Source organism: Amblyomma mixtum, chromosome 10 (assembly GCF_055824585.1).
Source record: "Amblyomma mixtum isolate Tamu chromosome 10, ASM5582458v1, whole genome shotgun sequence".
NCBI lineage: Eukaryota > Metazoa > Arthropoda > Arachnida > Ixodida > Ixodidae > Amblyomma > Amblyomma mixtum.
The window spans coordinates 47,717,359-47,729,610 of NC_143021.1; the positions used below are offsets into that span (position 1 = coordinate 47,717,359).

Sequence of the window (12,252 nt, forward strand, 5' to 3'; positions counted from 1 at the left end):
GCGCCTCTGTATTCTTTTAATTCTCTTATGTTTTTTTTTGCATGTGGGTCCCAAACGATGGCGGCATATTCGAGTTTTGGTTTTATAAGAGTATTGTAGGCTAGTAGTTTGCATTTGCTAGGTGCGTCCTTAAGTTTATGGCGAAGAAAACCAAGTTTACGCGAAGCTGAAGATTTAATGTGGTCTATATGGTCATTCCATTTTAGTTGCGAGTTTAGAACAATGCCAAGGTACTTATACCTTGGCACTTCTTTAACTGAAACGCCATTAATGCGATTGCTGAAGGAAAACGGATTTTTCTTCCTTGTTATCCGCAAGAGCACTGTCTTTTTAGTATTGATTTCCATGCCCCATTTTTCACTGCAGGAAACGACACTAAGAAGAGCATTATCTAGATGTTCCTGGTCAGAAACGGAAGATACGGGAGTATATATCATGCAATCATCGGCAAACAGAGCAATCTTGACAGCTGAATTAACACTTGAAACTAAATCGTTTACATATATTAAAAAAAGCAGGGGACCGAGCACACTTCCCTGAGGGACCCCAGAGGTTACAGGGAGTGGGGAAGAACAACTACCGCCAATCTCCACAAACTGCGTTCTGTTTTGTAGATAAGCTGCAATCCAAGCAATGAGCGGAGGTGGTACACCAATGAGTTTAAGTTTTAAAAGAAGCTTGTTATGCGGCACCTTGTCAAAGGCTTTGGCGAAATCTAGAAATAAAACATCAATTTGGCCTGACTTGTCTAAAGCTGAACTAAAATTATGAATGGCTATTATCAGTTGTGTAGTGGTAGAGAATCCCTTCCTAAAGCCGTGCTGAGCTGGGTTTAGGGCATTATTACTGTTTAATATTGCAAGTATATGATTGGCAATGATATGTTCGATAAGTTTACAACAGGATGACGTTAGAGAGATCGGGCGGTAGTTGTTTACAGATAGTCGATCATCATTCTTATAGACAGGAATAACCTTCCCTGTGAGCCAGTCAGGCGGCAAGGTGCAAGAAGATAAGGAGACACGAAATATATTGGACAAAAAACGAGACAATGATTCAGCATAGCGCCGCAAAAATGCATTAGGAATGCCGTCTGGGCCGGGAGAACACTTCGTATCTAATCGGAGTAGCATTTCAATGACACCTTCATCAGATACAATGTCTAAAGTTTGAAAGGAATCGCAAACAAAACCGTCAATATTTGCACCTTGATCAGTTGAGAAAACAGACTGGAAATAATTATTAAAAGCTGCGGCAATGCCCTTTTGGCATGTAACAACACATCCATTCATGACTATTTTTTCGATCGGCTTATGAGATTCTCTGATATGATTCCAAAACTTAGCAGGATTACTTTTTATGAATTGCGGGAGACATTCTGTGAAGTACCGTTTCCTGGCCAATCTAATATTTGAAGAAAGTTCAGCCGCAAGTTCTGCTAAAAGATCTGTGTTTGGCCGTTTCGAACGCTTTAGGCGCTTGACTTTACGTTTGAGATGAATAATGTGGCGATTAATCCACGGATTCTTTTTCTTGACACGTTTCTTTTTGTCTGGAATAAAATACAGCTGACAAAATTCACAGTGCTCCTTGAAGGTATCCCACAGAACCGAGACATCTTCACCCACAAATCTGTCGAAAGCAATGTCTAAATAATCAAGCACTGATTCATCATTTGCACGTGAAAAGTCTTTTACGACTTTAAGCAAATTTTTGCATGGTTTATTACAAGAAGAAAATATTAGAGAAACAAGAACTAGCCTGTGATCTGATATTCCCTCCAATACAGATGAAATGTGCACAGAAAACGAGCGGCTGACAAATACCAAGTCTAAAACAGAACTCCTCATCCCTCGCACCCTTGTTGGCTCAGTTAAAACTTGTACAAGGTCATGAGCAATCATTAGGTCTGAAATTAAGTCTGCATTTTCAGAAGTTTCAAAAGATCCAGTAGACCAATTCATATTTGGAATATTAAAGTCGCCACAAATAATGATTTTACTGTTCCTAAATGAATGCATATGATCCTGCAGTTTGTGCATATAGTCAGGACCAGAATCTGGAGACCTATACAACGCGCTCAGAATGAAAGTGTGACCAACGTAAATAACCTTTAGGAATAAACTTTCATGGTTATCTATTTGCTGCAAAACCTCACCTTTAATATCATGTTTCATTAGGATAGCGACGCCACCACCGCGGGAACCCCTATCACGCCTGAAGACATGGTAAGAGGGAGGAAAAACGCAGTCGTCACTAACGCCAGAGTGAAGCCAAGTTTCAGTGATCACAACTATGTGGGGACTATGAGTGATCAGTAAGACTTCGAGCGATTCTGCTTTATTGACTATGCTCTGGGCATTTAGTTTAAGAATAGTTAGGTGTCTATAGTTCGAATGAGTGGATGCGGGTAGTCAGTCGAAATTCCTTGTGGGGACCGAGGCGATTTTAGTACGGCTATTCGATGTGTCGTTCCAGACAAACGTTTCTTTGTCAACAATGAGTCTATCGTGTACCAATCTCACCTTATGGCCGTCATCATTCTCTTTTCGAGCCGACTCCCAGAGCAACTTGCGTTTTCGTAAAGTTTCCTGAGAGTAGTCGTTCTGAATGTTTTTAAGCACGGCGTTCTTTTCATCAACATCTTGGAAGTGAACTATTATTGGTCTCTTTTTATTGGCTGATGTACCAAGTCTGTAGAAACGGTCTACTGAAATGAATAACAACCGACTCTGGGTTCACAACACAGGAGTGAAAAAAAATCTGCAGGAGAACAATAAATTACACACGCGGGCGAGAGCTGCTGCGTGACGTTACCACTTCCGTGTCGCATTTTTGGCGGTCCCGTTATAGACCATCCTCAATCTTGGATGAAGAAATACGTACGAAATTTAGACGCTGTTATATATACTTTATTTTCCCACTACATCGATACGAATTCCAGATTGCTTGGCGGAAATGCTGCCTCGTAAACTATTAAATACCGTCATGGCAGTTTTTGGATGGCACACTGTGGAACTCCTTGGTTATTTTATTTTTGCCCACCATCAGCTGAATTGCACCTTCGAAGTCACCGTTGAGGTCTGGCTCTCGGGAAGCCACAGCAAATGATTCTGCAAAATGGAAACGCAAATAGGGAGTCAATAGCGCTTGATGTTTCCGGAAAGAATAACTTGACAGGCATGGATTCTGTTGGCTGGGGCACGATATCTAAACTCAAATATCGAATAAAAGAAGCAACTAGATAAATGATGATCGGTTCAACTACTCTTGAACCACGTTAGAGAGCGAAACCCTTGGAGAAAAATAACAGGTTTGGAATATACGCTGGGATATTTATATTGTATTTTAAAAGTATTTGTTGTTCATGAACGCACTAAAAATATGTAGGAAACAGGTTCGTCAAGTTTACTGTTTGGTATTCGAATTATATTCTTAAAATATGCCCAAAATACCCCACCTAAAGGATACTTCGAGCACGTTTCAACTGTGTAAAAACATATGTATGCGGTTTTAGCATCTTGTCAGTGTATTAAAGCTAATTATGAAATCACTCGTCCGAAGGATACTTCAGTTCTAACAAACGGGCAGTCCCTTTAAACTTATTTGCAGCACACTTGTAACTGCCGTGGAACAGTCTGCTGCTCGAAATCGTGTTTCGGGTAATGTAATTTGTGTGCCGGCAATGTGTTTCAAGCGCACTTTCGTAGATACGCAATTAATTTGTCCAAAGTATACTTCAATTCCAACAAATGGGCAGTCCGCGCAAGCATAATAGCAGCGCACTTCAAGCTGCCATTGGACAACCTTATGCTCGAAATTAAGTTTCGGGAAATCAAATTTAGATGTTCTCAATGTATTTAAAGTGTACTGTCGTAAATGTGCAATTAATTTGTCCAAAGTATAATTTTTCTAAAAAATGGGCAGTCCGCCTACAGTATATTCATCTCACTTCAGGCTAGCGTGGAAGAATCTAGGGCATGAAATGACTTTTCGGGGAACAGTGACAACTCTCCCTTACTTGTTGCCCTTTCGTTTATGGTAACTTCTGGAAAGAAGGCATTCACCACTTAATTAAATTACGTGTGGAGCACTTGACAGCACCATACAGGCAAGGGCGAGTTGGGTACCTCCGGGTCCGAACTTGCCAGCGAAAAGGACCCCGACTGGCAAGGCCGACCGGCTACCGTACACGCCCGTGTGTTTGTTGGTTGACGGTTCGGCTCCTGGCCTATGCCTGACGCAAGTTACGACGAGCAATTTGGTTCTAGATTGCCCCCAGATTTGAACGCGACCATTAAGGCACTTGCGCACAACTTGGCCGCCCCGTGTTTTTCCGAAAAAAACACCTCACCGGACAAGGTTATGCCTCTTCTCTCGGGCGTTATGTACCGGGTGTTTTTTTTTTTTGAAGGTCAAAAATCTTTTAAAAAAGGTAAATTGCTTTAGATTTATTTTAGCACTGGGGCTATACTGGAGCCTTCGGCGGGCGCCAGGCAAGAGGAAAACTGCTTTAATTAGTTCGTTGATTAACTAATATGCTAATGAACTTTTCTAATTTTTATTTTAGAGGTCATGTGGTAGTCGCAGAATTGTTAATCGTCCTCCAAACAGTCCAACCGAGAAAAAAACAATTTTAATTAAAACTTATTCACGCACGTTATAAGGCGCGAAAAAGTCACCCTGGTAGGCGTCTTCACACCGTAACTCAGCGGCGGTGAGCGCCTCTGACGTAGTTCGCTCCGCCCTGCGCTTTGCGTCACACGGCTGATATCACCTAAAGCCCGGACGGGCGGCCTGCGCTATCGCTGCTTGTTTCGCTTCGCTCCGCGGCCTCACGGAATACCGGGCTCGAACAAAAACGCATTGACACAAAGCGCAGGGCGGAGCGAACTACGTGACAGGCGCTCGCTGACGCTGTGCTACAGTGTGAAGCTGCCTACCAAGGAGACTTTTTCTCGCTTCGTAACGCGCGCAAGAAATTTTTCAATGAAATTTTTTTCTTGGCTGGACTGTTTGGAAGACGATCTACAATTTGCTATTACAACATATCCCCTAAAATGAAAATTATAAAAGTTAAATAACGTATTCAGTTAAAGAGCGAACTGTAATTAAAGTAGTTTGCCTCTTACCTGGCGTCCGCCGTAGGGTTAAAATAAATCTAAAGGAATTTACCTGTCTTTAAAAATTTTGCACCTTCTAAAAAACACCCGGTAATAGGCAAGCAAATCATCGCACTTCTCGGAGCACTTGCATAATGGCATCGATTTCTGTCGACATTGGCGGTGTGCCGACATCTTACCCGTTAGAATTCCGTAACATGACCTTGCAATGTCATAGACCTCTCGAGTGATGATAACTCCGCCTCTTCTCAGGGATCGGCTCGTTGGCTTATCACATATAGCTTCGTCAATCACAACAGTAACCCGTCTCATCCAGTGAAGCAGAATATGAATATTTTTTAGACCAAAGTGAATATGTTTTAATGCATTAAATGTATATTTGTAGTCTATTCTTAATGTAATTTATTGTACGCCACATACATTATAGTGTATTTTAACGCATTATTAATATACATAGGGGGTAAAAGTGCATTTTTGAAGTATTTGTAAGAACATTCAAAGTATTGTTCCTAGTAAATGTACAAAGTATTCCTATTGTAATTTAATCTTAGGGACAAAAACACGAAATAAATTTAAAATTTATACTGTAGTGAATTACAATGAACGCGCCTGAACTATGATGAACGCGCCTCATGTTGCCTCGATGGCAGGCGAAGAAGTTGACGACGAAGTGCCGGCGCGCGGCTACAGCTCTCTGGCTGTCTAGGCTGACTGTGATTTGGCTGCCGTCCGCTCAGCTGTTTGGTGAACTGTATCACCGCGTTCACTAGTACGCAAACCCCCTTTCATTTGGTGGAGGTTGCGGTCGTCTGACGCCCTGGACCTTCGCAGCCGTCTTCTCCCGCTGCCCACAATGCCTAAGGACTCCGTGTCCAGTCCTGCCCCATCCACCCTGACCGTTCTCTGCGCTGGAGCGCTGCGCCAGCCTGATCCCGCTGTCTTCAGTGGCACCGGCGACGATGGCGTGGAGGATTGGTTGGCATCCTACGAACGGGTGAGCACCCATAACAAGTGGGATGATGCACTCAAGTTCAACAACGTCATATTCAACCTTTCGGACGTTGCGAACCTATGGTTCAGAAACCAAGAAGCCGACATCCCCACGTGGTCAGCCTTCAAATCCATGTTTTCTGATGTACTTGGCAGGCCTGCAGTGCGCAAGCTGCGCGCAGAACAACGCCTGCGCAGTCGGGCGCAGCTGCCTGGTGAACATTTCACCAGCTACATAGAGGACGTTGTGAACCTTTGCACACGCGTCGATGCCTCTGTGACTGAGCACGCCAAGATTGAATGAAAGGAATCGACGACTATGTGTTCCAGATGCTTCTGGCAGGTAATCCAACCACAATTGCCGACGTAATAACCCACTGCCAGAACTTTGACGAACTTCGGAAGCGACGCATCCTCACGCCTTGTCCGCTCTCGCAGCAGGAGTCGCTTGCTTTCCCCTCGTCTGACACCGACCCGGCGCAACTTTCATTGCAGATAAAGCAGTTTGTTCGGGAGGAAGTCGCGCGTCAGCTCTCGTTGATGCCCTTCAGTCACGACGCTGCGACTCCTCTGGTGGCGCCATTGCAGGAGGTCATCCGCCATGAAGCTGCCGAAGCTCTTCCCACTGCCCATCCAGTCCCTTCGGTTGCTCCAGTCACCTACGCCGAGGCTCAGTATCACCAACCATCTCCGATACCCGCCCGGATGACCTACGCAGAAGCAGCAGCGCGCTCCATGCCCCTGACTGTTCCACCTCGTCAGCCCGTCCTGCGCCCGGCCCCATCTCTACGACCAACCCCGGTTTCTTCGCCGTCACCGCAGCGGCTTTACAGCCCTTGGCGCACATCGGATAACCGTCCCATTTGTTACTCCTGTGGGTACCCGGGACATGTCGCCCGCCACTGTCGCCGTCGCATGGTGGCATCACCAACCATCTCAGCCCCTGTGCATCCATCTCAGATGCTTTATTCGGCTTCTCTACCCTCGCCTCTAGACGCGTACGCCCCCGACCGTCGTCCCTACGAGACCCGACGTTCTCCATCACCACGCCGCCGCTCACTGTCACTAATGCGCCGTCGCCCTCCCTCCGCTGAAGAGGGAAACTAAGATCCGCAGTTCCGGAGGCAAGAACGGCGCGCTGTTCGAAAAGCTCAAGGCCTCCGTTTTCCCCACGCAACGTTCTTGAGGTCATCGTCGACGGACTGCCGCTACATGCGCTTATCGACACGGGTGCCTCAGTATCAGTGATTCACGAAAAACTCTGCCGCCGTTTGCGCAACGTCACGACATTATTTACGGGTCTCTCGCTCCGCACCGCTAGTGAACAGTGCATTGCCCCTCTCGCCTCATGCACAGCGCGAGTCATCAATGGTAATATATTGTATCCAGTCGAATTTTTGGTGCTGTCCTCATGCTCACATGACATAATTCTTAGGTGGGACTTTCTGTCACACAATAACGCCGTCATCGATTGCGCCCGCCCTGAAGTTCAATTTTCTGCTTTGTCCGACGAGCTTACTACTGAACCCTCTGCCCCCTTGCCGCTCAAGGTCACCATCGCTGAAGATGTTCAAGTAGCGCCGGGAGCATCTGCCCTTGTTTACCTGTCGTGCCGTGCAGTGTCGGATGACACCGTTTTATTTACGCCGTCAGCTTCCTTTGTACGCCGGAAAAACCTGCCGCTATCTTCTGCTGTCCTCGATGTCCGGCAGGGTGTCACGAAGATGCTGCTGTACAATCCATCCCCGTGTCCCCTTACCCTGCTCCCTGGTGAGTCCCCTGGCTGCATTCAACCTGTCTGCCTTCTCTCTGCCCTTAATGTCCACGAGGCAGCCAGCAGACCCTCACTAAACGCCATGCATTCCGACCTCGCTACTGAACCTGAGCCTGACGAACTTTTCCGCGCCGCCATCGACGATACTCTTGCGTCCACCGACCGTCAGCAGCTTTCAGCCCTTCTCCGCACTTTCCGCTTCGCTTTCGATGCAGCCCATCAGCCTTTAGGCCTACATCAACAGCGACTCATCGCATTGAGACCGGCTCCCACCCGTTTTTTCGACAGCGGTCCTATCGCGTGTCTGCGGCTGAGCGTGAAGTGATAAGTGAGCACGTTGAGGACATGCTGCACCGTGGCGTCATCCGTCCCTCTCACAGCCCTTGGTCTTCTCCAGTGGTGCTGGTCAAGAAGAGAGACGGTTCTATCAGATTTAGTGTTGATTACCGGCGACTCAACAAAATTACCCACAAAGACAATTATCCGCTTCCCCGCCTTGCCTCACCGACGCCCGCCTGCAGCTTAATCTGAAGAAGTGCCACTTCGGCGCCCGGCAGCTAACCATATTGGATCACATTGTATCTAAGGAAGGCGTTCTCCCCGACCCGGCCAAACTCCACGCTGTTTCGAAGTTTCCTAAGCCGGCATCAATGAAGCAGCTTCGGAGCTTTATCGGTTTCTGCTCCCATTTTCGGCGCTTCGTCCGCAATTTTGCGTCGATCATTGCGCCACTCACGAAACTGCTTGGAACCGACAACCACCTGTCCGCTTGGTCACCCGAATGCGAAGACGCGTTCACCACACTGCGCCGTCTTCTCACCTCGCCGCCCATACTTCGCCACTACGATCCGAGTGCCCCTACCGAGGTACATAGCGATGAAAGTGGGGTCGGCCTCGGAGCAGTCCTAACTCAGCGAAAAGATGGTTATGAGGAATACTTCGTGGCGTATGGGAGTCGGGTGCTCAGAAAGGCTGAATGCAACTATTCCGTTACGGAGAAGGAATGTTTAGCGATCGTCTGGGCACTCATGAACCACCACTGCCTACCACCCTCAAACTAACGGACTGACTGAGTGCTTTAATCGCACTCTCGGCGATATGCTCACCATGTACGTCTCGTCAGATCAGTCTAACTGGGACGCTGTCCTGCCTTTTGTGACGTACGCGTACAATACCGCCACCCAGTCAACCACCGGATTTTCCCCTTTCTATCTGTTGTATGGCCGTGAGCCATATTCCACAATCGACACGGTTTTGCCGTACACCCCGTACGCCTCCGAATGCACGCCCCTTTCCGAACTCGCCAAGCACGCCGAGGAATGTCGCCAACTTGCCCGCTCTTTCAACTCGGACTCCCAAGGTCGCCGAAAGCATGAATACGATGCCCATCAAGCAGCGCACGTTTTCTCTCCGGGTTCATTAGTTTGGCTTTGGGTACCCTCCACTACACTAGGACAGTCTTCGAAATTTCGTAGAGAACATCATGGCCCTTACCGCGTCGTCGAATCAACATTCCCTATTATTTATATTGTAGAGACGCTTACACCCTCTTCGGACTTGCGTCGTCGCGGCCGTGAACTTTTCCATGTCAGTCGCCTCAAGACTTATTACGACCCGCTCGTCTTGCCTTCACCATAGGTCGCCAGGATGGCGCCTCTTCCATTCCGGGTCAATTGTAGTGAATTACAATGAACGCGCCTGAACTATGATATACGCGCCTCATGATGATCGCGCCTCATGTGAACTCGCGATGGCAGACGAAGAAGTTGACGACGAAGTGCCGGCGCACGGCTACAGCTCTCTGGCTGTCTAGACTGACTGTGATTTGGCTGCCGTCCGCTCAGCTGTTTGGTGAACTGCATCGCCGCGTTCACTAGTACGCGAACCCCCTTTCAATACATCTTCGATATGTATTTTAGCACATCCTTTTTTCGCTAAGGGAAATACTGGCGTATCGCGCAGCTATACGCGGCTTGACGTCTGTGACTTTGATTACATTACGGACATTGGACAGGTAGCACGCCCACTCTGGCAGGTGCCAGTTAATGGCTGATCTCGAGAGTTTGATAACTCAAAGAACGCTGCGGCCTATTTAAGCAGTGCCGCGTGTCTGCCACAACGTTGTCAGCTCTAACGCAGGCAGCTCACATCTCTCCTTCACCACCCGTACTTGAAAGCGCGACTCAGGCATCCACTGACCTAGGGAGCCTGTTACGCGCACTTCCTTTCCTTAAAATCATCGGAGTCTAGCTAAATGAACGCAAAGAAAGGCGACAGTATATGGATTCAGTGCCGCGTTTTTGCCACAGAGCTAATGTCGACGAATGCAAACCACATCTGTCACTACCGCTACGGAGCTTAAAGCAAGCAAGACCATCGCCCCGAAGGGCCAGTTATGCGCCTTTCCTTCATTTCGAAGCTGCCCCTCTACATGGGTTTCGCAGCTTGATGCGCGAATAAGGGGCCCACCGTCCCAGGGGGCCAGTTATGCGCCTTTCCTTGATTTCGAAGCTGCCCCTCTACATGGGTTTCGCAGCTTGAAGCGCGAATAAGCGGCCCACCGTCCCAGGGGGCCAGTTATGCGCCTTTCCTTGCTTTCGCAGCTGCCGCTCTCTATTGATTTCGCAGCTTAAAGCTCGACTAAGGCGTCCACCGTCTCAGGGGGCCAGTTATGCGCCTTTCCTTGCTTTCGCAGCTGCCGCTCTCTATTGGTTTCGCAGCTTAAAGCTCGACTAAGGCGTCCATCGTCCCAGGGGGCCAGTTATGCGCCTTTCCTTGCTTTCGAAGCTGCCCCTCTACATGGGTTTCTCAGCATGATACGCAAATTTTATTTTTATTTATTTATTTACAAATACTGCTATCCCAGTTGGGACATTGCAGGAGTGGTACATAGGATGGAAAACAGATAAAACAGTAGGATAGTGCATAAACATAAACAAACAAACAAACATAAACATTTACATAAACAAAAGTGTGCTATTAATAAGAAAATACATGATTAGACAATTCTTGCGCAAAGCGGTCAACAGACATCTGACGTAATGTAATATCCAAATTATTCCATAGCTCCACTGTCGAAGGAAAAAATGAATATTTGAAAGAGTCCAAAAACGGCATAAACGGCACAATGTTAAGCGGGTTAGTACGGCGAGTGACACGTGCTGAAGAACTGGCGAAAGAAAAGAAAAGCGGGGCGTCAACATAAATGCATTTGTTGATGATCTTGTGAATAGTGATAAGGCGATCACATATGCGTCTGTGTTGAAGTGTGTCAAGTGATAAAGTGCGGGCATGAGCTGTGGGAGAGAACTGGCGGTCATGACGTTTATATATAAATCTTATTGCTTTATTCTGCACATTTTCTAGTTTAGTGATGTCTTTAGCGAAGTGCGGTGACCAGACTGCCGAGGCGTATTCAAGCACAGGCCTTACCAGAGATTTGTACGCCGTCAACTTACAGTTTTTAGTCGAATCCTTTAAGGTGCGTTTTAAAAATCCGAGTTTCTTCAGGGCCTTGGAGCAAGTTAAATCGACGTGTTTTGACCAATTTAAGTTAGAACAAAAGGTTACTCCTAGGTACTTGAACTCGTTTACGTGCGTTAGTTGATGAGTGCTGTTAGTGTACGAAAAACGCAAAGGATTCTTCTTGTTAGTGAATGTCATCGACACAGTTTTACTGAAATTTATCTTCATCTGCCATGTGTTGCTCCAAGCACAGAATGAAGAAAACACATTATTTAAACTTAGCTGGTCGCATGCATTACTTATGTTTGAATACAGAACGCAGTCATCTGCATATAGACGAATTTTAACAGGTGTGTTAGCAGTTATCTGGACGACGTCATTAATGTAGATGAGAAATAGAAGTGGCCCTAGAACTGATCCCTGCGGGACGCCAGATGTTACAGAGACAGACGCTGATTGAGAGTGATTGAAGGTGACAAACTGGGATCTTAACCGTAAATAGTCCTTGATCAAGCCTAGTAGTGGAACGCCGTGAGTTCCTTTGAGAAAAGCGCCAAGTTTAGTAATGAGTTTACTATGAGAAACCAAATGGAAAGCTTTGGAGTAGTCAATAAAAATGGCGTCCAGCTGACCGCGGTTATTTAAGCATGATGCAATGTCGTGTGAGAATTCAATTAACTGCGTGAGTGTGGAGAACCCAGCCCGGAAACCATGCTGATTATTACAGAGAAGGTTGTTGTTAGACAAGTACGACACAATATGTTTATGAATAATGTGCTCTAATACCTTGCAACAAGTACACAATAAGGAAATTGGTCTATAATTGGAGAGGCAATGTTTATTAGCGGACTTAAATACTGGTACTACATTAGCTATTTTCCAGACTTGTGGAACGGTTTC

The 12,252-nt window shown here is 46.7% G+C and overlaps 1 protein-coding gene across 1 annotated transcript in view; it reads right to left on the reverse strand.

The window, feature by feature from the left end:
• Positions 1–2,976: 2,976 nt before the first annotated feature.
• The window catches only part of LOC149325716 (uncharacterized), a 295,945-nt gene continuing 286,669 nt past the window's right edge, over positions 2,977–12,252 (reverse strand). The window contains exon 5 of the mRNA XM_089562470.1: positions 2,977–3,113. Within this exon, the coding sequence (XP_089418596.1) occupies positions 2,977–3,113 (137 nt within the window). The remainder of the gene's footprint in view (positions 3,114–12,252) is intronic.